The sequence below is a fragment of the Typha latifolia genome, chromosome 11 (genome assembly GCF_019914945.1).
Source record: "Typha latifolia isolate L0001 chromosome 11, TyphaL0001v2, whole genome shotgun sequence".
NCBI lineage: Eukaryota > Viridiplantae > Streptophyta > Magnoliopsida > Poales > Typhaceae > Typha > Typha latifolia.
In genome coordinates, this window is record NC_133096.1 from 5,794,761 (window position 1) to 5,821,645 (window position 26,885).

A 26,885-nucleotide genomic window follows, 5' to 3' on the forward strand; every position below is an offset into this window, starting at 1 on the left:
TTATAAACGCTGATGAGATCGATGACTTATATTTAAAATAAAATCTCTAAACTCTTTAGTGATTTACAATTATCGTAAAATGCTAAATTTATTAGTTTTTCTTCTAAGCTACAAAATAGCAACTCACATGTCAAAACATGCCTTATTCGCTTAAAGCCCTCGCTGCTGGGCATCCTGAAGCTTAACATCGATGACTCCTATATTGACTGGAATGTCTTGGATGGCACTAGCTTCCTCTTTTGCTCCCCAACTAGAGAGCCCCTCCTTGTTAGCAATTGCTAAGAATGATTTTGCTCTACTTTGACGGCTGAGATCGTTGCCCTCAAGGTAGCTCTCCTCACTTTCTGTCATTGGGCTAACTCCTCAGCCACATTGAGTCTAACTCTCTGCTCCTCATCAACATCATCAACCGGATCCATCACCCTCCTTTGGCAATCATCACTATTGTTAAAGAAATTCACCTTCTACTTTTCTTATTCCCTAGCTCTCAAATTTTCTATATCTATTGCGAGACTAATTCTTGCCACCTCTGTTCGCTCCATAGCTACTATTATAATTGAGCCGAGTGTTACCCAAACCCACTGGTATGCATTTTGCCCTCAAACCTTAAAGTAATTTTTATACTTGTCATAGTCAATTAATACATTCACTGTTCTTAAAAAGAGAAGTGAAGTTATACTTTTATCTCTAGTGATTTGGCTTAATTTTATAAAAATCCTATATATTTTCAACTAAAATACTTAACCCCCCTTATGATTTTAACTAAAATGTAATTGTTAATTATTTTATCATATTTGATTAAACCAGATGTCAAATTTGAAGACCCTTATTAGGAGACAAAGTTGTAGAAGATTAGATAAGCTTTTCTACACATCTTAAATAATACCGATAGGATTTAAAATGATAAAAATATGATATATATATATATATATATTATCTTTGTTACCTAAAATTCGGTCAGTATTATTTTAGATGTTTTAAAAAGTTTACTTTGTCTATAATAAAGATCTTTAAATTTGACATCTGGTTTGATTAAATATGATGAAAAGGATAATGATTGCACTCAAAATTATAAAGTGCTTAAGTACTTTAAAAATATATTATGTCTTTTTTAAACTGGGCCAAACCTACCACGATATATGTAAGGGATATTTATAAATCACACTATACATTATACCTATTTTGTTATTCATACTCCATCTTTAAGGATTTTATAAGCTGATTCTTCATTTTCTTCTATAATTCTTATTTAACACCTTGACGTTATTTTGACTAACTAACGTCAACCAAGTTACTAAAATACCCCCACCATTCCTCTCTTTTTCTATATCCCTCCACCATCTTCCCCACCTACCTTTTTCATTATCACCTTTCCTCATCTTTTCCGCTCTCCCTCATCCTCCTCATTTTCTTCTTTTTTTGATTCTTTTTCTTCTTCTTTTATTGGAAGAGAAAAAGACGATGAAGAAAATATAAGTAATTTAGGTATTTATAAATTATTTTATATATTATAATTAAGTATTTTTTTTTTTTTAGTATCATCTAAGTTAAATCAGTGTATTAAATGACAATTATAGAGGAAAAGGAAGCGCGGGTTTACAAAATGATAAAAAATAAGTGTAAATTATAAAATAAATAAAATATAGAGTGTGATTTGTAAAAATCTCTAAATATAATTATAAAAAAAAAAGGTTTGGGCAGTGGACTACTAATGTAAATATTAGTGTATAAGGAGGCCCATCAAAACTCGCATCTGCTACCATTTATAGCAAAGAACTCTTTTCCTTGTCGAACCTACGATTCCCTCTTCTTCTTGCGGCGTTCTCTTCTTTTTAACCTCTCTTCTTTTAAGTCCTCGGAGGAAGAAGGGAATAAAGAAGGCAACAATGGCGTTAGCGTTCGACGAGTTCGGGAGACCGTTCATAATACTTAAGGAGCAGGAGCAGAAGAGTCGGCTAAGAGGATTGGACGCGCAGAAGGCCAATATCGCTGCGGGGAAGGCCGTGGCTCGGATCCTTCGCACCTCCCTCGGCCCAAAGGGCATGGATAAGATTCTCCAAAGCCCCGATGGGGATGTTACTATTTGTTAGTATCCTTGATTACTTTCGATTTCTTGTTAGTTTGGTTTTATTTGGTTTTGTTTTGCTCTTCTGCGACTTGGGTTTGGTAAAAATTCGATTTTTGTGAAGCAAAGGTGGGATCTTGGTTTGGTTTTGGTGATGTTTGGGGGTTGCATAAGTGGGCATGAATAAGATACTTCAGAGAGGATGTCACCTTTAGTTAGTTCCCCGATTCCTTTCCTATTTATTGTGCTTTTTCTTTTCTAATTCCAGTTGAGTTTGATGGGAATTTGGGTATCGTGAAGGAAAAGTTGGGTTTTGGTGATGTTTGATAAGTTAGAGAAATGCGGTATTCATCGTTGTTGATTTCCTTTTTCTATTTTTTTTTTCTAGTGAAATAGATTGGTGGCACCAAGGGCGTGAAGAAGAGTTTCACAGCGCTGATGGGGATGTCTCCTTCTGTTACTATTCTGACGACTCTATTTGTTCTGTTTGGGGAGTTGGATGTAGTTAAGGAAAGGTTGGATTTTGGGTTGTTCTTCTGTTATGTTTGTTTGCTTTCAGCAATGGGGTTTTCCTCTTTGTTGAGTACAGGGCGGATTTGAAATATTGGATTTTAAGTGTGATTTGATTTGTTCAGTAGGTTATGGTGGATATATGTATCTGAGGAATTACTAGAATTGCTGTGGGTATGTGGGTATTGTTTGTTTCCAGTTTCACCAAGGGCGTAAAATGTTTTTTCTTTCTGGATTCAGCTCAGTCGTTATTTGGATGTGGTAATTGGAAGCTTGAATTTTGGGTTAATTTTGGTGAGGCTTCCTTGGTTTGCAGAAATGGGGGTTTGGCTTTTTTTTTTTCCTTCTTTTTTGATGGTTTAACAGAGAAGACGAGGTGAGTTAGGTATCGGGTAGATGGTGTCGTTTTGGGATTTGAGGATGATCCGACTTATTTAGTAGGTTATGGCAATGGTGGATAAGTCTATCTGAGATATTCATAATAGTATGCATATGTGGGTAATGCTTGTTCCCAATTGCAGTTGATCATAATTAGTAGTGAAATTCATAATTAGTTTTATTTGCTTGTTTGTTATTTTATGGGGAATGAAAAGAGGTATACAGTGCAAAACAGGTTATATGTATAGGAGTTATGAACTAACCTGTTTATACCCTAATTTCATGTAAATTTGATATATTTTGTGGATTTCATTATTTCTTATGCTGTTGATATCTTCTCTTTAGCTCCTCAGTGATATTTTTATCCAGAAATAGAAGGGTGAGAGATGGAAAGTAACTGTTTAGGCTGGCTATAAAGCTTTCCAATAAAACCTATCACAAGTTTCAAAATTTTAAATTTAGCGCTCATTTTTCTTATGTTTGTAGCAAATGATGGTGCAACAATCTTGGAGCAAATGGACATCGACAATCAGATCGCTAAGCTGATGGTGGAGTTATCTCGTAGTCAAGACTATGAAATAGGTGATGGTACCACAGGAGTTGTAGTTATGGCTGGTGCACTTCTAGAACAGGCTGAGAAGCTTCTGGAACGTGGTATTCATCCTATTAGGATTGCCGAAGGTTATGAGATGGCCTCCAGGATTGCTGTCGAGCATCTTGAACGCATTTCTCAAAAGTTTGAATTTAGTGCAACTAATATAGAGCCTTTGGTGCAGACTTGTATGACAACATTGTCCTCAAAGATGTAAGTTTGCTTATAATTCCTTCCATTTCTTTTTTGGAAAATAGGCATTGCCTTCCCATCTTCATTATAAATTCCTTCCGGTTATTTGAATAACCTATCATGTTTCCTTTAGTACATTTTTTTTGGTGGTTGGTCAAAGATGAAAATCTTAGTAGCATCTCCAGGACTCAAAAGGAATTGTGAATTTAGCTCTGGAATCAATAGTTATTTGCTGTTTTATGTCACAATGGTATCTTAGAATTTTATTTATCCCTTTTATACATGATCAACTGGATCTGTAATTAGTTTGATGGTCTTCCTGCTATGGGAGTTTGATGTGATTAGAGAACTTAAGAGAAATTTATAGCATCTTAGTACTTGTACTAACAAGTTCTATAACTAACAAAAGGTTATATATCTTATAAGAAATACCACAAGAACTAATAAAATGCCAAATCAAGGGACTTATGTCGTGGAATGACACACTCAGCTAAAATAATAACAATGCAGATGTGTTGAGTTAGATTTAGAAGTTCTAGTAGGGTGAAGTTGATATAGTTATAAGGTGGTCATTTCTGAATATTGCTACAGAGTAATTTTCGTGAAAAGTAAATTTTCTCCATAAATAGTGCTGTTTAATCTGCAAGCACAAGATCTGCATCTGTTGAATTCTATTAACAGATCAGAAAGCTTATATGCAGCTTTTTTTATTTTTTCATTCACAAAATCTCATAAAATGTATTCTAGTATAATATTGATGCCACATATCAAAGAGAGAAGAAAATATGAGGTACACAATATATCTTTTGTTTATCTATTGGATTCCTCAAATATAATTTAATATCTATCTATATGATGAGTATTATATATTTAAATAAAGATTATGAGGATGTCATGGAATCATGAAAGACTTTCTAATATATATATATATATTTCTATGATGAATTTAAAAATCTTTTCTTGTGAGAGCTATGTGGGTCAGTTAGGGTAGAGGAAAACTCATTTTCTTCTTCGAGTCTTGCCTCTTGCTTTCCTCTCTCCTGCAGGCCTTTAGTTGTGCTTTTGTTTCATTTAATTCAGGATAATAGAAACTTAGAAAGTTCTCCTAGCTGGTCCTTAAATAAGAAACATCAACGCTATTTAGGGCTTCAAGATTGTTGAGCCTAGATAAACTTTAAAGTAATGACAATCTTTTCTCATGACCTTTGTAGCTTTTACTCAACTTTAAACTACTTGAACATATTAGCTAGTCAATAGGTGAATAGATCACTCTACTTCCATCTAACTAAATAAAAAGTATACATACTATTATATGCCCTTTGGATTGGTGGGGCAAGTCCTCTTAGCATTAAGGTTTTGAGTATCGGAATCATGATCGGTCATCTAAAAAAATGATATATATCGGTTGTACATCGATTGATATGGTATTAAAAAATAAAAGTTACTCACGTCTGAAGCCTAAACTAAAAAAAGTGAGCGAGTTGGATCTCGTAAATTTTTATGCTCATAAATTGTTATTACAAAAGTGAGATGAAGAGAGAGCTCTATCTCTCTCTCTCTCTTCATTGTTATTCTACAGGAGTAAGAAAATTGTAATTAAATAGTGGAAGATAAAGAGAGAAGAGAAATGGAAAAAGAAACACTCCCGCAAGTTCACCAGAATACAGAGTAGTCGGATATGCTATGTCAAGCGTGAGGGGTGGGAGGAGATTGTGTGTGTGTGTGAGAGAGAGAGAGTAAAAATTAAAAACTTGAAAAGAAGGCAGCTGGGATATCAATTAATATATCCCCCAGGTCAGGTACATTTAGATCAGATCCGAATCTTAAAAAATAAAAACTCATTTAAGCCAATAGGACTAATCCTTGATCCAATTGATATGGTCGAAACTGGTTGATACCAGTATAGCTGCTTCCAAAATCGCAAATCGCTAAAACTAGGCATATTTCAGCCATTGTTTACATCTCTTTGAGTTGTTGGATTAGCCTATCTTGCCAGCCAAACTCTAGTGGAACTTTAGAAGAAATTGTGATTTATCATCTTTTGTACATCTAGACTTTGAATTACAAATCTTAACTCATTCCTCTTGGATATGATAATTTTATGTAGTTAGTCTGGGCAAACTATCTAACTTTTGATTTCATAAGATTCTTTTCATATGTATAAACAAACTGTAAACTTTGTACTTTGAAGCAAATTTTATACGTAAAACATGAGGTAAGTTAATTGCTTATTAGAAAATCTAATGTTCTATAACTTATTTTTTGTTTACAGTTTCTAAGAGTCTCTTTGGTGGACATAAAAGAAATGTAAATTCAGTTACCTGTTACATCTATCCTATAATCTGCTTACTTAATTGTTATTCACCATGTTTATCCTGCAGTGTTAATCGCTGTAAGAGAATGTTAGCTGAGATTGCTGTTAAGGCAGTTCTAGCAGTTGCAGATTTAGAGAGGAAAGATGTAAATCTGGATTTGATCAAAGTAGAAGGGAAGGTTGGAGGAAAGCTGGAGGATACTGAGCTTATCTATGGAATTGTTGTTGACAAGGATATGAGCCATCCTCAGATGCCGAAGAGAATAGAAGATGCAAAAATTGCTATTCTCACTTGCCCGTTTGAGCCACCGAAGCCAAAGACAAAGCATAAGGTTGACATTGACACTGTGGAGAAGTTCCAAACTCTGCGCCATCAAGAGCAGAAGTACTTTGATGATATGGTTCAGAAATGCAAGGTAAAAATATTTGATGACACAGTTTTTCTGTTTAACAAAAGAACCATCTCTCTGTTGACTTGGTTCTTCCAGAGCAAACATTTGAATTCCACGGTAATGTTAGTTAAGTCTGTGTTCTTGAAATTTTACTAATTAACTTATTCTGTTTGCATACAGTCAACCTGATCTTTTATGACTAATTTCTTCAGCTGTTTCTGAAATTTTGTATGTTAAATGACTTGTAGAGTGGTTAAATTCTTGTAGGACGATGTGATGCTAAATCATCATCATTTTTGCTATCTTACCCCCCTTCAAAATCCGTGTAGGATGTGGGCACGACTCTAGTGATCTGTCAATGGGGTTTTGATGACGAAGCAAATCATTTGTTGATGCATAGGAATCTGCCGGCTGTTAGATGGGTTGGTGGTGTTGAGCTCGAGCTGATCGCAATTGCTACAGGTGTGGCTAGTACTTGGTTTTCTTTTTTTGGCAGTGAAAGAATTTGGAAGGCCAAACATCTTACATATAGTTGTATCTGCAGGTGGAAGAATAGTTCCGAGATTTCAAGAGTTGTCACCAGAAAAGCTAGGGAAGGTATGTCAGCCATAGTTCATGATTAAAAGGATAAATGTCAGCTTGAAATAAAGCATCTTTGATTTAGGTCTGAGTTCCTTTATACTGAGAGCTTCCAGAAAAAAATCTAGGAACATAGTATCTCATTTTCATATTATTAGCCATCTATTATTGAGATGAAACTTGATACAGTCTTGCAGCTTAAAATTAGAAGGTTCTCAGTTGGTAAATTTTCACACATTAAAAATTATGTATGATCTCTCTGCTTGATCTTAATATTATTGAGTAGATTAAGTATGAGGTTTTAAGCAAAGCTTATCTGGAACTGCTAGAATTGCTTCTACTTTTTGGATTTCTTATCCCTTCCATTAGGTAATGACTTGACACACATAGGAGTTAGGCATTATGACTGAATTGAAATACATTATTTGTTTCTTGCCTTGTTGTATTCAACAGTTGAACTTAGTTATGATTTTGTGGTTCTTCCTTGAGGTTCAGGGAATTATCTGAACATTTCTGACATAACTAATATTTACAATGCCTTCCATGTCATATTTTTAGTTCTTTCGCTCATTTTGAGAGAAATGTAATTCCTAAATCATGTGATGCTAGAGTGGAAAAACATATTGAAATAGACATGCAATGCTAGTTGGAAAGCTCATTGCATTAGTAAAATTTATAGAGAAGAAAGGGGTTCATGGTGATTGGAGAAAATGCACTGCATACCTTTTGAAAAGGAGTTTTACAGGCTTTCTTTGATCCAGCCAATAGAGAGAAATGGACCTGATTCACCCTACATGATATTGCTCTCTGAAATGTGTTTCCTTTCGTTCCTTTTGGTTGCTTATTAGGAATAGAATGTGGTTTATTAGTAGTCTTAAGAGCCTAATGGGGCCTATATTTGTCTCTTTTTTTTCTTAAGATGATAAATGTTTAATTTGGAGTGCTTCTAATCCACGGTTTGGAGCGACATGTTTTTCTTTTCCTTCTGAAGAATACCGACTTTAGTGGGAACCAGCCTGAATTAGGCAACAGACTGATATTGGACTAGGCTATGCCCACGTATCACTCATGGCGTCCTATTTTGGGTCATTTCAAGTTGATTCAAATCAATGTTATTTGAAATGTTTCAAGACAACCCACTACAGCAAATTTGGGCACGGAATAAAGACTTGAATAGGGAGAATTATGAGTGAGAAAGGAAAGACTGCAGAAGCAAGCTTGCTTTGGGCCAGCCAAGTCATGGGCAACAATGGTATGGATGGATTAAGGGCCTTGCATCACAAGGCAGCTGTTTTGACAATATGAACAAACTAGTGCGACGATGATTCTTAGGGGTGTGGTGGTTCAAGGAAAGAGATAATGATAAAGGGGGAATCCCTAACATCACACCTAGAGAAATCGACAAATGGTTGGTAGAGAATGGGGGTTAGTCAACACCCAGAAGTGGGAGAAATCAATAGTCGTACATGTATTGCAATGATGCAGTTCTTACTGAATTGGTGGTTCTTACTGATTGTTAGAGGAAGAGGGCAGATAAAGATGGGAAAGCCTTAACTTCAAATCTTTAAATGCAAGGGGAAGTGCCTAATGTTGGTTAGAGAATAGGAAATGTGGGGGATCAATTGCCGGTTGTTGCCTTTCAGTTAATACCTGATGTTTTATTTAGTCCTTATTTTTGGAATTTTCTTTTATTCTGCCCATTTATGTTTGCAATAACCTAAGCGGGCATCAAGTTATCTCACCATGCTACAGTTGGGAGGTATGATATCAATTCTTAATTGTTTTGGTTAAAAGATCTAGGGATCGTCAATGACATTTAATAGCAACAATTCTTATGTGATAGGTGGCTGCATATGTCCTCTTGCTAACTCTATAGCGTAGTAAAATGAGTATGTAGTAATTGAAGAGGAGCCCCAAAAAGGAATAAGAAAAATGAAGTTGAAAAACTTATTTAAGACCTGCTTATGTCTGAACTATGACATAGTTACCATGGTTTGAAGTTCCTGTCTCAATTTTGGTCCTGGGAGAAAAGGAGACATGTTAGAGACCTGATTGTTGTAGTTTTGGTCTATTTGTAACATAAAAGACTCAAATATATCTAAACAGTACCGAAAAGTTGAGAAACAGAAGTTAAATAAAATAACGAAAACATTATAAAGACTCATATAGCATGATGTTAAGATATTGCTAGTATAAGGCCAATATACTGAGATGAGAAGAGGAAAGTTGTGTTCATAAGGAGAGAACGAGATGTGTTTGCAGTATCAAGTTATTTGCATTTGTGTTGAGGACAAGATTGTAGATTCTACTCTATGATTGTCAAGTATTATAATTAGTGATTTCTCATAAATGCTGAAATTGTTCTTGAATTATTCTTATCCTTTATGAAGGGTGTTAATGTTTAAAATAAAAATATATGCAGGTTCCGTAAAGCTTTATTTATATGCAGATTTGAGTATGCATAGATTCTCGTTTTTGTTTTGTCTTCTTGTCATATCTTGAAGATTTATGAGACCTAAATATTTGTAGAATATATTTTTATACTTGAGGGAAGACGCAGCGAAGCATACAGGTTTACGTAGCCTTCTTTATAGATTCTTTTCATTATCATTTGTGTTACGTACATATAGTGAAGTTGAGTTCGACTTCCTTTGTGATTTCATTATATTGATGTCGTATTTGAACCAAGGTTCCCCAGATCGGGATTGAGATCGGGATCGGCCTTTCAAAAAAATAATACGTCTCGACCGGATTGGCCGTATTGGTCGTCCAGATTAGATTAGACTTTTCTAGTTACATAAAATTTTAAATATTATTTAAAAATTTAGGAAAATTTAAAAAAATTAGAAAACATAACAAAAGGATAAGAAAATAATAATTATTCACATATGAACCCTAAAAATTAAAAAAGTACTTACTTAAAAGTCAAAATTTTGATGACTACCGAGCTGGCTCAAGTAAATCCTTATGGTAGTCGCTATCATAGTTACCAAAATTTTATAAATAATGATGTCTAGGGCCTGGTGCTCTAAATAGTGATTGTATCATATCATTCATATTAAATAAATCTTGTTGTCTCTTAGAAGGATAATAATCAATATGTGGATATTGTGTCTAAAGATATTGAGGATACTGAGAATACTAAGGAAGATAATAAATAGCATATGGATATTGTGATTGCTCCAAATAATGAATATTTGATGAACTATAATCATAGGAAATAATATCCTGATAATGAAGTCGTTGATATGCATATACATCCCTAATTTTTCTATCGTCTATCTCTATGCTTTTTTGACTTCCCTTAGCAAAAAAGGGACGATCTCACTACAGGCATATTATTAGGATCAGCAGGGTTATTGCTAGCACTAATAACTATACTATCTTTCGTTGCCAAACAATTCAAACTAGCCTCTGCTCTAATTATGATCTCCCCTAATATCTTATCTAACCATGGGTATCTCTATTATCTAATAATTTATCCTCCACTTCTCTAATCTGTGGAGTCAAGGTGTCCTCTTCATAAAAAAAATGTTTTAAATCAATCAGGCAATCAGCTAATCGTTTTTTGTATTCCTTTTTAAATTTCTCTTCCCCAATCTTATATTATAATGATAGAAAACTAATTTATTTAATCTCTCCATTGTTAATCGATTACGTGTTTTGGTGTAGGTTAAAGAGAAGGTAGTCTAATTTTTTTCACACTGTGATGAAGATATAATTTGACTTAAGATCTTTTTTGCTATTGGTGTTAAATTTGATGCCTCATTCCATCCATAAATGGATTACCATTTAGCTAGACTGTATAAAATATAGTTACAACAATCTTAACAAGTATGAAATTAGCCGCTCTCAATCTATATTTCTCTATCTGAAATATATTATTGAATATATTTTGAAAGAAATTGATTATTTTGAAATTTAAAATAAATAATAATAAAATTATTTAATTAAATAATAACTCACTTCTCTATTGTAAAAAATTTGTTTATGAATATCAGGTTCTAGTTTACTAATTATTTTTCTAACTCCTAGCAAGATTTCAGTATCATTATTGACATTTTTAGAGAATTGAAATCTTGGATTAAAAAAATATCTCGCAGAAATTTGTAATTAAAAATTTGTAAGCATTCAAACTTCAAAATATTTAAATAAAAGCAAATTAATAAACTAATGCTTACCAGCAGCGTGTATATCTTTATGTAGTTGTTTGTTCCATCAATGAAAAATATAATTAACACCTTTAAAATAAGCAGTAGCATTCATGGACTTTAAAAATATTGCCTCCATGCCTGAGTATACTAGAAAATTAATTATATTTTTTCTGTTCTGTGTAATTTACCCATCACACATCAGCAATGAAGCACGGACACGGACACGACACGATACGGACACGGCGACACGGCAAATTTTGAAAATATAGGACACGGACACGGCATAGGACACGGCGAAATAAATAAATAAATAAATAAATAAATAAATAAATAAATAAAATAAATAAATAAAATAAAAAATTATCTAAAGTAAAAATTTGCAATCTAGTAGTGTTAAATATACATCAAGCTATAAGAACTAAGAAGTATCATTCAAAAAGAAGTACACATCAAGCTGTAAGAACTAATTTAAAGATAATAACAAAATTGAAAGACAATCAAATGCCTCATTGCCTTCATCAACAAAACATGTCCTACTATCCAAGTAACTGAGTTCCACAAAAGTTTAAAAACTAACAATCATTACAAAATAGCAACATAAGGTAGATCATTCATCTTCAACTGCCTCGTTGCCTTCATCAACAAACATTATAGTCTCTAAATCCGGTTCATCAATTGAGAGATCAGCAAACTCCAACATTCCTGCACCATTAAAGGAATCATAAGAATCTCCTCCAACATCCCACATCTTGGTCTCCTCTCTTAAATAATCTGGAGACCTCCTTGATAGAAGGCGAAGATTAGTATGCACATATACTAAATCTTCAGCTCTTTGTGGAGTTATCTTGTTCCTTTTCAATGAATGGATGAAAGAATAAGTGCTCCAGTTCCTCTCACAACCTGAAGAAGAGCAAGGCTGCCCAAGTAACCTAAGTGCTAAATTCTGAAGAATAGGAGCAGAAGCACCATGAGCAACCCACCACATGTTTGGATCAAACTCATTTCTATCTGCTATTGAATCATACTCAGTAAAACTTTTGGTTGATGTGGAGAAACTAGTATACTCTTGGTATGCCATTTTTCGTTCTTCTGCATTTGGAAATAACCTTTTAAGCATTTGTTTCTCATATTAGAAATTTCCAAATCCTTATGCGGTGGTACACGATTTGGAAACAATAACAATGATGAGCTATAATACCTATTAACATAATCATATAATTAGTAAACAATAACAATGAAAGAACAATAAAACTTTTAATCATAAGATAGAAATTAAATTAACCTTGGATTCAAAGAATGTGCTAAGCAATGTAATGGTGTATTGCTTTTATCCCATCTATCTACTAGGATCTTATGCACCACTGAATAAAAAATAGATTCATTGCCTTCTTTCTTGTTTTCATACATAAATATGATTGTATTCACCTTTTCAATCATTGTATCCCACATTTCATATATCAAATGTAAGCATGGTTTATCTGTGTCTGCAACCCGTAGCATACTGTATATAGGCTCTGTGAAAGCAAGTATATATTCAATTTTATCCCACCAAATGTCATCAAGGACTTTATCTTTGATAAACTGTGCTTTGCCAATATCATCTTTCCTATAAGAACTCCATTTATCACTGATTACCATTGATTGAAGACCCTTCTTGATCTTTCTAAATCTTTTCAACATTATAATCACCGAAGCAAACCGAGTCTCCGCAATAGCAAGCAATTTTAAGTTGACAAATTCATTAAAAATAGCCAACCTCATTGAATGCTGCATGATGAAATTTTTTATGCACATTACATCCCCTGCAATTACTGAAATCCAGCTACACTCATCAAACACAATCTCATTTGCCTCGGTGTTTTTTGCTGCACATATGTTCTTCAAAGCTAGGTTGAGAGTGTGAACTACACATGGAGTCCAAAAAATGTGAGAAAACCTTGCTTCAAGAAGCATCCCTGCTGCCTTACAAACAGGTGCATTATCTGTAACTACTTGGACTACATTATGAGGTCCAACCTCTTCAATGATTTTAATGATCAAATTAGAGATAAAAAATTTGTCTTTATATTCTCCTTCACAATTCACAGCTCTTAAGAACATAAGCCCACTCTCAGTCACCGCTAAAAAATTTATAAGCGGTCTCCTCTGTGCATCAGTCCAACCATCACATACAATACTCACCCCTTTTTCTCCCCATGTGCTTCTAATAGGGTTTAGCAACATTTCAATATTTGCTCTCTCTTGTTGAAGTAGTGTAGTTCTCAACATATTGTAGCCAGGGGGCACAAATCCAGAAATATTATTATTTGTTTGTAAATTGAAAGGCTCTAACATAGTGAGGGTTTCTTGCCGATGAAAAGGCAACCCCGACTGAATAAAACATTCTTGCAATCTCACAATATAATTGATTGCAAGCACCAGAATTAAATGACTTCTCAATAGGTGTCATTCCTGTTGCTCTTTTTTTTCTTGATGTCCCTCCCATATCAAAACCTACACCTCCAACTGAGCTACTAGAAGATGCCGCTTGTCCAAATTTTGGCAAAGGAATTTGTTTAGGCATCGAATTTTTAATTCTCATCTCGGCAATATCAACAATCCTTTTCATTTCCATAACATGTTCACTACTCACCTTTGGACAACCTCTAATTCCATGCCCACTAATTTTCAGCAAATGAGCCTTTACTCTATAATATGATCCCTTGTAGACTTGTTGACAATAATTGCATCTAAAATTATGATTTCCTCCGCCTTCTCCCAATTTCTCCATCTTAGTAACATATCTCCACAAGGGAGCATTATCATCCACAGACGATACAGTATTTTGACTAGAATCAGAATTATTTTCAGTATTCATTTTTCTTCAATCGCAATAAAACTACATTAGTAAAGAGATATGTATTAGCAGATTAACAATTTAATAGACAGAGATTAAAGAAGCTTTAATATAATTTAACAATTTAATAACAGAGGCAGCGAGAGAGAATGAGAGAGAGAGAGACAGTGAGACAGAGAGAGAATGAGAGAGAGAGAGACAGTGAGACAGAGAGAATGAGAGAGAGAGAGACAGTGAGACAGAGAGAATGAGACATCGAGAGAGAATGAGAGATTGAGGGAGGAAGAGACAGTGAGAGCGAGAGAGAATGAGAGAGAGAGAGAGAGAGAGAGAGAGATAGTGAGACAAAGAGAGAATGAGAGAAAGAGAGGGAGGAAGAGATAGAGACAGAGAGAGATAATGAGAGAGAGGGAGGGAGAGAGGGAGGGAGGAAGAGAGAGAGAGAGAGAAAGACAGCGTGAGAGTGAGACAGCGAGAGAGAGCGAGAATGAGAGATTGGGAGAGGAGGAAGAGACAGAGAGAGACAGAGAGAGAGTGAGAGAGACAGAGAATGAGAGAGGGAGGAAGATACGGGGAGAGAGACATAGACAGGGAGGGAGAGACAGAAAATGTGAGAGAGTGAGACATCGAGAGAGTGAGACAGCGAGAGAGCGAGAGAGAGAGAGGGAGGGAGGAAGAGACAGAGAATGTGAGAGAGAGAGAGGGAGGGAGGAAGATACAGGGAGAGAGAGACAGAGACAGGGAGGGCATGGAGGGAGGGAGTGAGGAAGAGACGGAGAGAGAGAGAGAGAGACAGGGAGAGAGAAGAACCTGCGTCCTCGCCGTGCTCAGCTCGCCGCACTCGCTCCGTCGGCCGTCGCACTCGCTCAGCTGCTCGTCGCTCGGTAGCTGCTCGAGGGTTTTAGGGCTTCGATCGCTCAACAGTGAAGGTAAGGTTTTATTATCGGGTTTGGATTCGGGTTGATAACATTCGATCGAACCCCGACCCGACCCGTTAAACAATATCTAAAATACCGCCCGTGTCCCCGCCCGTGTCCCAACAGTGTCCGATTTTCTTTTTATTTTATTTTTTTAGGAAACTCTGGACACATGTCGGACACGTGTCCCACGCGTGTCCGTGTCCGACACGTGTCGGACACGGACACCTCTTCCTGGGAGAGGTGTCGGTGCTTCATTGCACATCAGTGTATAATTAAATTCATCATAATACTTTTAAAAGTCTCAATATAAGTGTGAAGCTCATCTACATCTGAGTCAAAATATTTAATAGCAATATCTTTTAAACTAGAAGACGGGATACTAGATCTTACTGATTGTATAGCTTCCACTATGGTGTGATAATAAAGACTATTAGCTACATTGAAAGTAATATTATTGTAGAAGAAAAATTTAGAGATAACCCTACTAATATATTTCTTTACATACTTTATTCCTTTGAGAGTTGTCTTGGTAGTAGTCTGTGTACGACCCATTTTTTCTGATGATACATATTTATTGGCCTAATATTTTCAAATTTCGCTGTAAAGCCCGTAACACCAGGAGTCCTAGAACTGTTGCCCCCCCGTGTTCTCTTTCTCCTTGCATATGAACTGATTTAGATATTTGAAAGCTACCACCATTGCTTCTTCTCATCTTCTCACCGCTTTGTGTATTTCTATTTTCTTTCATTGCCATCTTCATCTATCTCTCCTCATCATCCTCCCTACTTTGCTTACTACTATCATCATTAATGTTTTCATAGTCATGTATTAATTCTTGACAAATCATTGAGTCTCTTCTTTGTACAGTTTGTTTATCATTCTTTTTGCTTATTAGATGGGCCTTTCTCTTTTATCTTCCAAACTAACTTATTTGCAAGCTGCTACATTTTCTTGTCTTCCAATCAAATATTCTTTCAGACAGCAGACACCATCACTTATTTCCTTTTTACACCAATTGGATTAGACATGCTATATGTCTTAGCTAATAGAGATGCAATGGTGCCGGCCAATGTTGGTATTTTATGACTTTTCTTTTGGAAGCATTTTGATTTTAATGTAAACACCTAAAGAGAGATCAAATTAAAAATATAATTCAGAAAAAATTTAATCTCAAATTCAGCAAATATTTAATCTCAATTTTCAACAAATTTTTATTCACAATTTCAGCAAATTAAATAATTTAGTAAATATTTAATCTCAAATTCAACAAATTAAATAACTCAGCAAATATTTAATCTCAATTTCAGCAAATTAAGTAATTCAGTAAATATTTAATCTCAATTTCAGCAAATTAAGTAATTCAGTAAATATTTAATCTCAATTTCAGCAAATTAAATAATTCAGAAGATATTTAATCATAATTTCAGAAAATTAAATAATTCAGCAAAGAATAATTTGGATTCCGGAAAGTTATTACGTGAAAAAAAAAATCAGGAATTGAAGGAGAGAGAAGAAAAAGAAGAGATTAGACAGAACAAAACCAAAAGAAAAAAAAAACTTCTACTGACTTTCACTGAAAAGAAGAAGAGATTAGAGAGAGAAAGAAAACAAAAAAAATGATAAATTATAGTGCAGTGAAGAAGAAAAAGAGAGAGAGAGTGAAAGAAATTAAAAAACTGAGAGAAATAAGATATAAAGAAATAAAATTAAAAAATTATATGCCAGAGTTTGTCGGAGTTTGCTGGAGTTAGATTTGCGTTGCCTGAGATCGCTGGAGCTAGATCTCTCTATTAGAATTCATGATTATGGTAAGAAGAAAAATAGAGAACGAGAGAGAGTGAGAAGAAAAGGTGAAAGAGAGAGAGAGAGTTCTGGGTCCCCGGGTCAGATTCATTATGGATCTGGCCTGGTTTAACCAAAACCCGCCTATCCAGCGAACCTTGATTTGAACCCCTGGTAGTATTGTTTGGGTCAGAAGTTGTCCATTTTCCTAAAATAATGAAGAGTCGAGTTAGTAGGTTTAGGTCAATTGATTTGAAGAATACTCAAAGTTGCTTCAGAAAATATCTCTGTCAATGTTTTATTATCTGTCATTAATTAAATTGTATAGCTTTCATTGGTGCTTCGGCAAAATTACCTAACTTTATCACATGAGATATTTCATATTTTAGTTACCATAATAACTTAAGCATTGATGTGGTTCAAGATAGCTTCTTATTTTTTATGCACAAATGATACAATATGCTTGTTACTTTTCTGAAGGGACTTGTCCTTTGTTTGCTGTTCTTAACCAGGCTGGATTAGTTAGAGAGAAGTCTTTTGGAACCACAAAAGATCGTATGTTGTACATTGAACAGTGTGCAAATTCCAGGGCCGTGACAATTTTTATCCGTGGTGGTATGTTCACATGGCCTATTCCTTCTGCTTGTGTATTTATGTTACAGAGTACTGTATAATGTCCCTCAGTTGGTGATCTTGTACTGTATAATGTATTTTATGCTCTAAGCTGAAAGCTATGAGTGATTATTCAGGTTTAGTTATCCTAATTCAGTGAGATCTAGCCTTCCTTTTTCCTTTAAATTAAAAGGTTCGGCTAATGTTGGGAAAGGTAAAGCTAATTTTTCCTTTCTCTTGTGAAAACTTTATACATTATCAGACCTATTTATCTTCTCTAACTAGTCCGATTTACAGAAAACACAAAAACTGAACTCTATTTAGTTTTTACTAGTCCATTTTGGTATGTCTTTGCATCTGATCTACATTTATAAGTGGTTTTGTTTAATATTCTATTGTTATAGTAGGCTAGCTAATTTGACAGTCTTATTGGTGATTCAGAATTTGGAACTTGAGTATATGTCCCATTGTCTTTGGGATATTCTCATAATCTTAGTGACAAACTTTACATTATATATGGCTTCTTCGTACTTTACACTTTTACAGTTACATTACTTTAACTATACTGCAGTATCACTTACTACTTTTAATCCTTTTCTTGTTACAAAATGCCTCCTGAACTATGGATCTCTATTGATATACTCCTTTGTTATTTTGTTCTGAGTATCTTTAATGATTTTGTTGATGTGGCACACATTTATCTTTAGACTTTTTATGTACTAAACAACTCTAGAATGGGGGAAATTTTTCTCTTCTTATCTTCCCCACCTTGACTTTTCTTCTACAATTGGAGAGGGTGAGAGGCTCTATGTTTTTCTCCTCCGTTCTTTTTTATCTTCCTCCCTCCCTCGTCCCTCTCTCACCCCCTCCTTCCTCCCTCTCTTCCCTCCCACCTTCCCTTCTACTTTGGATTAGTAGAACCCACCTCCTTTTATCTTCCCTCTTTTATACTTCCAAACATTTGATCCAACATTATCCTTCTACCATTAGAAATGTGGAGAAGTTCTCTATATTTTTCCTCCATCACTTCTTACATTCCTCCTCCTCTCCCCCATCTCTCAGACAAGCAAATCCACTTCTTATCATCCTTCCTCATATAACACTTATCTCAAACAGTAGCTCGACAATTCTTCTTCCATTAAGAGGGTGAGGATCTCAAATTTTCCCTCCTTCCTTACCTCTCACTCTCTCCCTTCCCCCTTCCATCTCTCCTTAGGTAAACAAAGATGACTCCTCTTCTTCCCTTTTAGAAAAGGTCATATCTAATGAAGGGTGTAATGGTAACTATGTCACTAATTTCTCTATAGGAGAAATTCTTCTATGTGTTGCTGGATCCTGTCGCGGGTTAATGCATTCGGCCACTGGCATTGCAGTAGCAATCACAATCAATCACTTGTCTTAATCAGTTGAATTTTGCGTGTTTGCATTAAATATACTAAATTTTGAATATAGTCCTATCCACTATAGGTTTGTAGAAACTGTATTAAATTACTTCATAAAATATCTGAAAAGTAATATACTATTATTATGACCTTCTTAAGTAGATTGGATGTTCAACTTGCAATGCTGGTGCTCAATGTAAAATGGCTTTCTACTCTCTGGTGCCATTTGAAACGTTATATTTACTTAGTGAATGGATGATTAAACAGCCCATAAAATCCACTAGTGAAATATTTGCGATATTCAGATATTAAGATGTTAAGACTTAAGATTTGCCAAGATAACACTGGTTGGCACACTAAGATGGCGTATGAAATTATAAATATGTACAGATACATCTGGATGAAACAATTGAGTCATTTAGGAATGTTATGAATATGGTGTTTAACTAGTTACCAGGTTCTTGGTGAAATTTCCAAGCTTGCTTATGGGATCTACTAATGGATTCATAGAAAATGGAGAGAACAACAAGTCTGAAGTAAAGTTAGCCAATTAGTATATTGGTATTGGGGGATGCATATCTCAAATGTTGCTGCCTAGTTTGCCTGAAATGGGAACTGGACAATGCTGGGAAACTGCAGGTGCAAAAGGAGGTGCTTCCTTATTGGGTATGCAAAAGGAGCAATATTCCTGGCTTGATAGGCTGTAAAAGAACATTAATTTGAAAATTAGATACGATGGATGTATTCTGGAAGGATTATAGTCCCTAGAAGTACGATTTAGTTTTGGTCTTTTACTATTCTTGGTTGGTTTATTGTTGTCTTTAAGTTACATGACTTAGATTTTAGGACATAATGGTTTGGATTTGACTTAGTGGTGTCAAAATCCATTTTCATAATCTTGATTCAACCGCATGCAAAAAAAAGTGGAGAAGGTTGAGGGATGGTTCAATTCTTGTAAAGAGTCATACAAAGCCTGCTTTGGCCTTCTTTATCCTTTGAATTTCTACCTTAGTTGCTTCTTGTTTACTGCAAACTTGAGTGAACGGACCACAGATACTGCTGACTTCCTTCTATTTGAGGTACAATATAAGTACAACCCTTTCTGAGTTGAACCATCTTGAGTACCTTTTATTTTCTTACTTGCATCACTGTCATGTATTATTTGGATTTACCTATTAAAACTCTGTCAAGCTGAGGAGATTGATCAGCAGAGAGGCATTTGAAATCTCTATTGAATTAATAAAAATCTTTTCTGACATGCCACATTCAGAACTTCGGGAGATATTGTTATGAGAAATTGTGGTTCAATAAATGTACAACAACTAATAGCTCTGTTGAGAGCAATTTGGTGATCTTATTTTCTGTTCTTTTTACTGGCCTCACCTTCTACAAACCTTGACATTGATCATACCATCTTTTATGCTTTTTCTATGTTTATATGCACAATTCGTACGTACTCACTTCAGGTTCTATGAGCATGCTTCCTAATGTAAAAGACCATAGTGACCATACAATCTTTCAATGTAAGGATGTTGGTGCATCTGATCTGAAGTATGCTTGTGATTCTCAAATTCTCCCATCTTGCTTTTCAAAAAAACTTTTTCAAGGAGGTAAGATCTAATGCTACTAACCATGATAAAACTGTGATGTTGAAGGTAACAAAATGATGATTGAGGAGACTAAGCGGAGCCTTCACGATGCACTTTGTGTGGCAAGGAATTTGATTCGTCACAATTCTATAGTCTATGGTGGTGGCTCAGCTGAGATTTCTTGCTCACTTGCTGTTGAAGCTGCTGCAGATAGATACCCTGGAGTTGAGCAGGTAATATTTAGGCAACTTATCATATGTTGTTTAAAAGTGGTTGACTAAACTTCCTTCTTTCCTGCATGCAGTATGCTATCAGATCCTTTGCTGAGGCTTTAGATTCTGTCCCAATGGCTTTAGCAGAGAACAGTGGATTGTCACCTATTGATACACTCACTGCAGTCAAATCTGAACAAATTAAGGTACATTCTACATAAGTTTGTAGTAGCTTCTTACTGTGTAAATGCTGCTGGTTTGACTATCTGTGCTTTTAATAGCTTGTTCAGAGGATTCTTTTTTTCATTGCTTCTATTTCTGATATTTGGGCAGTTTTGGCTTTTTTGTAAAACCAAGCAGCTTTTATTTTCCTTTGCAAAAGAAACCAAACTTGCTGGACCTTAATATCCTTGTAATGTGATTAATAATTGAGAGAGAGGAATGGGTTATTGGACAAGTGTATTTAGTGCAAGTTTGCAACAAATTGTAGAAGTGACAATAAGCTGGACAGCTAATTATTTTTCTTATACTGTTTCATGCCTTAAGTTTTTCCTTCTTTTTCCTCCTCTCAGCAACCTATGTAAAGAACCTTTCTAGAATTGGTCACTATGGCTGCTAAGGACTTTTAGTACAATATTCTTGATTGGTTTCTTAAATATATGGATTTGTTATTTAAAAATTGTTAATTTGTTCTCAAAAAGTGTGTTTTATAAAACCACATTGTTAAGAATTGTGATCATCCTTGTATAACAAGGTTGTACTTTTTAAAAATAAATCTAGACCAATGACTGGATGAGTAACATATTATTTGGAGTTAATCAACAATTTTTTGTGCAATCGACACTTTAAGCACCCAGTAGACCAAAAGTTTAAAATCTGTAGACAAAGTGTGGGATCCACAGTTTAAGAGGAATATTCTTACTCACATGTGCAGATTCCACACAAATATGAGCAAATTTGCATTGTTGTGTGGATTTTAGACTGTTTTGTGCAGATTAGCACTATTATATGAGGATTATGGCAGACAGTATCTATTAAAGCCAATCAATATATGCAAATCATGTAAGTTATGAGGATTGGAGATTTCTTTTTGTAAAAATATAATTATATATTTTTATTTTTCTCAAGAAGTGTTCCATAAAGAAAATATTCTTCAATCACCCTCATATCTTTAATTTGCAATCTTTCTTCATTTCCGATATCTTGTCTTGTTGATAATTTCGTCTTCATATCTCCCTTTTCTATTTTTTTATGAGAAAGCTTACTCCATAAGAAGATACGGTGGAGGAACATCATCTTCTTTTCTCATCATTACATCATTTTCCACATGAAATAAAAAGCTCCTCCTCCATTGAAGTTGAGAGAAGGGTAGGATGACAGAGCGTAGCCATGATGGACAATACTAGAGAAGGGTTGTCGGGAAGAGGAAGAAGATAATATTATAGAAGGGAAAAATCAAACGACTGTAAGAAAAAGAATTAAGTACTTAAGTCATCATTTTACAAGTTAGGCCTTAAATGTGTTTGTACTTTAGCATATTTCTTTCTTGATCACCAGACCACAAGGGTATTATGGTTAAGTAAAAGATAATTAGTCTCCCTTGTAGGTGCAAAAGAAAATTGTGCGGTTTCCAAAAAGAAGATTTGCTTTCCCTTTTGATGCAAATTACCCTGATATTTTGTGTAAAGTTGTCTAAAAATTTCTAACATGCAATCTGGATTTTTGCCCTTCCATATATTATATTTAAATTTGGTACTGAAATTTATTCTGTACTCTAGTAGATTTGTCATCCTTTATTTTTGTGATATTATCTTATTTAAGGTGTGAACACGGTTGGATACATAAAAATATATTGGCTGACATAGCTTACTACCACTCTAGTGTACGGGGCCTTGCAGGCAGAGCATCTAAACAGATGTTTAAGAATCATTTGGTTTTGCTCTTTTCTTTAATATTTTTCAGTCTATATTTAGATTCATAATATCTGCACTTTGATTACATATCAAGGTTTTCCTGTTGGTTTGCATCCAATTACCATTGGTTCATGCCAAACCTGATAAATTTGCTAGTTTCTGTTCATATGATCCTTGTGGAATATATACATCATGAACTTGATATGATTTTATTAATTGCTTGATTGGTTGATGCAGGAGAACAATCCATTCTGTGGCATCGATTGCAACGATGTTGGGACAAATGACATGAAAGAGCAGAATGTTTTTGAGACCCTCATTGGGAAAAAGCAGCAAGTTATGTTGGCAACGCAGGTTGTAAAAATGATCCTAAAGATCGACGACGTGATCACACCATCTGAGTATTGATTGATTTGATTTGAGAAGAATTTTGTATGGATAGCTATACTTCTATTTACAGCGTGTCATAGTTCTTTATTAAACATGTCGACCAGTGTCCTCAGTCTCTTGCCTTTTTAGCGTCAAGTGACCCGTTTTACTGTTTATCAAGCTTCAGATTTACTCTTGGACTTGTAAATCTCTCTCATGTATCATGAGTCCTACTGGATGTGGTGGAATCGAAATTGTACTGTATTGTCTTATGAACTGATGCCACAAGTAATTGTGAACTTCTACCTGGAGAGATCTTTCTTTCAGAAATGGACCAGAGGAAGTTAATTACTGGCTGTAAGAACCAAGAGAGAAAAAAAGCAGCAAAGATCTTGCCGAATTTGAATCAAATTAGATTTAGATTTTTTTAAATTTATAAATTAAACTCTAATTTTTTCTCTCTCTTCTTAAACCCCCTCAGCCTCCTTCCTTTTTTTCTCTTCCTTCGTTTTCTTCTTTCTCACCGTTGGAGTCATGTAGTGGAATCAGCCTGCCGGAGTCATTAGAGACCACCACGTGACTCCTTAGTAAGCTCTCTCCCACCCCTCAATTTTAATTTCAGTTTAATAGGTTAAAATAGAAATATCTAATTCGTGAGATTTCGGCTTTGTTAGTGAGTCACGCCGGCTGGCGGCTTCGGATCGTTGTCGCTCCATCATTGGAAGCTTCTTGTCGTTGGCCTCGTGCCGACCTTGGAGCCCTTGTGGCTCTGGTCATCGTCGGCCATGAAGTCGATTACTGTACGCGGTTTCTCCTCCACCTAGCGAGGTCGACGGCATCGCGTGGGTGTTGGCGAGCTTAGGGCGTGGCCAACGAACCATTGCCTGCAGTGGCCGCCAACGTCTCTCTCTCTCTCTCTCTCTCTCTCTCTCTCTCTCTCTCTCTCTCTCTCTCCTTTCGATTCCTCTTTGAATCTAGCCTTCTCCCTTTTAACTTTCGGATTCGGGTCAGGTTGGATCCGAATCCAAGGGACCCGACTTGGTTCCATTAGCTTAATTGGATTGGCTTTGGGCCCAATCTATTTAGGTATTTGGTTGGGTGCGCTCAGGCCAAATGCAACCCAACCCAACCGATTGGGCTTATTTTAACCCAAATTTTAATAAATTATAGAAATTTTTAATTTTTTTAATTTAAAATTATTATTGTTATTTATTATTAAAGGTGGTGATTTTTAGCACGTGAGCTGGAGATTAAGATTCAATTGTCTTGCCTAGACTCATGTGAGTGGGTTCACTCACATACTTATTTTTATTATATTCGTATCTTTGTCAGAACATGTAATTTACTATGTGTAAATTGTTTATTTCACCCTTACGTGCAAATTTAATTGTTATATTTTTTATGTGTATTTAATCATTATACTTAGTGCATCGCCATATCTTGTGCAAATGTTAAATTTTACTTAAAAGAAAAATGAAACTAGTATTGGTACGACTTAGAGAACAGTTCCAGTATAAATTACTTGCGGTTTTCCGTAGTGATTCAAGTCTATCTGGAAGTTTAGGAGAAAATCCTATATCAGATCACTGCGGTGACTTTTTTAGGTGACTCTGGCGGGGTTAGGGAACAGTCTTAGGATGAATGAGAAATTTTCTAAGTGACTCTAACCTCTCTCAATGATTAGTGGAAAAGACAGGGTGTGTTGATCACATAGTGATACCATCTTATGACTCTAACCGGATCAGCTATGAGGAAAAGTCCCGAGCGTCATCTCGAGGTGACTTCTAGTTGATATGGATCCACATGGTATAGACCCATTGAGACAAATGACGGTATGAATATTAGAAAGATGTTAATATATTAAAACTGTGCAAGGCTGCAAGTTATGACTCTCTATTGTTATCATTGTTAGCATTGTTATCATTGTTATTATGTAATAGCATGCCTATTGTAAATTTCTATGTATATCGTTGATCTTAGGTTTTATTTAATACTATAAAATTTTAGAATTTATTTGATTTTCGAGTGGATTCCACTCACTAAGCTATAGTTGTTGGCTCATGGATTTCTTTTTTTTTTTTTTATCTATTTCAGGTAATAGTCAGCGTGGTAACTGAGCGAAACACACCCGGACCCCACTTCCACTTAGGACCTACCTACTTCGTGTATCTCAAGCATATTGAGGTGCATGGTCGGTCATGATTCTGTTCTCGGGTCATGACAGCTACTCTTTTGTAGGAATTCAAGGAGCCCCATAGCCTTCCTTCGAAGAGAACCTAAGATCACGGAGTCGATATTACAGTAAGAGTGAGGACCGACCAACTCCCACCGATTCTAGCATAGATTTGGGAGGATATAGACATGGACTTCATCGACAGGTTACCGGTGGCCTGAGGGTATTCAATCATATCTTGGTAGTGATGGATTGACTATTTAAGTATGCTAACTTTTTAGCCTTATTTCATCTTTATACCGCTTGCATGTTGGCTGAAGTTTACGTGTGTCACGTGGCTAAACTTTATGGCAAGCCGCGTTCTATTTTTTTCGATCAAGACTTGATGTTCTATTATTTTGGTAAGTTTCTTCTCCTCCGTTTATTTATATGCTTAAACTTAGTGGGTAATCCCGCCTGACCTGGGGTCGTGCTCCGATGGCCGCGCTGCAGTTTTTTCCTTCCATGGCATAACTTTTCATATGAATTCAACATATCACTCTCAAACGGACGAAAAATTTGAAGTCCTAAATAGTTGTTGGCAAGGAGCAATATCTCCACTATTTAGATTAAATATTAATTTGTTTCGTTTAGAGACTCAAACAATAACATTGTTTTATGTTCATTGCAATTAGTTTAAATGTAATAAAATAAATCTTCTTCGTTTATTTATTCTTGCCATTGTACACTTAACGTAAGGCTTTGTGTATCTCAAACATATTGAGGTACATGGCCGGTCATGATTCCGATCTCGGGTCGTGACACTGGCTCTCTAAGTTTTGTAGGAATTTGCTATATATTTTAGTTGCTGGATGCTTTAAATGCATGGCTTCCGGCATTTTAGAATTAAGCTGCTACCTTCCTTTTGTTTTTGGAACTTAAGTTTTGCCTTCTGAACATCTTCAAGTATCATGAGAATGTTTCCTAACACTCCTTAACAGCAGGTTGGGAGTTTTGTTTGGGGTCTGTGTGTATATATACACATATATAACCTCTTATTTGTAGTGATACAAGAATGTTTTGAGGGATGCAATGATAAGATGATATTATAATCCTAATTTGTTGGAGGATAAAATTGAAGTTTAGACTAATCTGCTGTTCCTTCCAAAATTTGTTACTGCTTATTATAGTCTTTTAAACTATTTTACATTATTGCCAAGTAAGCAAAGGAAATTTTTTTTAAAAGTTTCTCCCTACTATACTCATATATTTATATATATATTTGGATTCAAATTTAAGAACATTGATACGATATGAGCTCTTTTAACCATTTAACCATGTAATTTAATTAGACCCATTAAGTTCAAATCTCAAAAGATATTGCTGTCACCAAAGCAACTATTAACTTAGGACTATAAAAACTCTTCACCAAAGCAACTCTATCTACTTTATTAGTTAATAGCTTGAAAACTATAACAAAATTATAATATTTTTACTAGGATTAGTAAATCTAATTTTTGACCAAACTATCTCCTCAATTTTTCTTTTTTAATTTTTTTATCTAGTGTACCTCAAAACTTGAATATGATATCAGGTGAGTTGGGAGTGGTTGAACCAGAAAACTACATCCAAGTACAAGTTCTTGTTCGGTTCAACAAATTATGTGTAAAATTGAATATTAGAAATTTCTATATAAGTTGTTAAATTAAAAAATAATTTTTAAATATAAGTCGTTTTCTCAATTTATGTGAAAAATTTTACCCTAATATTAGTAGATTACTTAGCAACATTCAATTTTACATGTAAGTCGTTAGTAAATCGAACAACTTATATTTGGAAGTTATAGTTTGATTCAATAGTTTTGCAACTCACCTGATCTCTTATTTAAGTTTTGAAGCAAATTAGGCACGTGGTAAAAAGAAAAAGTTTGGCGGAGTTAAAA

At 35.0% G+C, this 26,885-nt stretch overlaps 1 protein-coding gene and 1 pseudogene across 2 annotated transcripts; one reads left to right on the plus strand and one right to left on the minus strand.

Moving 5' to 3' along the window:
• The first annotated feature begins 1,749 nt into the window (after window positions 1-1,749).
• LOC140797795 (T-complex protein 1 subunit epsilon) lies at window positions 1,750-23,063 on the plus strand. Of its 2 annotated transcripts, none has more exons than XM_073151451.1 (9): window positions 1,750-2,085; window positions 3,440-3,758; window positions 6,119-6,467; window positions 6,773-6,905; window positions 6,988-7,040; window positions 17,227-17,329; window positions 20,364-20,530; window positions 20,602-20,715; window positions 22,660-23,063. In XM_073151451.1, the coding sequence occupies exons 1-9, from the start codon at window positions 1,887-1,889 to the stop codon at window positions 22,828-22,830; spliced, it is 1,608 nt and encodes a 535-aa protein (XP_073007552.1). In that variant the 5' UTR covers window positions 1,750-1,886; the 3' UTR covers window positions 22,831-23,063. The 2 variants fall into 2 exon arrangements, with proteins under 2 accessions (XP_073007552.1, XP_073007553.1); XM_073151452.1 differs by lacking the exon at window positions 1,750-2,085 and adding an exon at window positions 2,422-2,580.
• Window positions 11,784-13,946, minus strand: LOC140797671 (uncharacterized; annotated as a pseudogene).
• Window positions 23,064-26,885: the final 3,822 nt, after the last annotated feature.

Excerpts from the sequence above, each read along its gene's own strand:
- LOC140797795 (XM_073151451.1), top strand. The coding sequence starts at position 1,887 with ATGGCGTTAGCGTTCGACGAGTTCGGGAGACCGTTCATAATACTTAAG. Across the intron at positions 2,086-3,439 it reads CGATGGGGATGTTACTATTT|CAAATGATGGTGCAACAATC; the intron begins GTTAGTATCCTT and ends TTATGTTTGTAG. Across the intron at positions 17,330-20,363 it reads GACAATTTTTATCCGTGGTG|GTAACAAAATGATGATTGAG; the intron begins GTATGTTCACAT and ends GTGATGTTGAAG.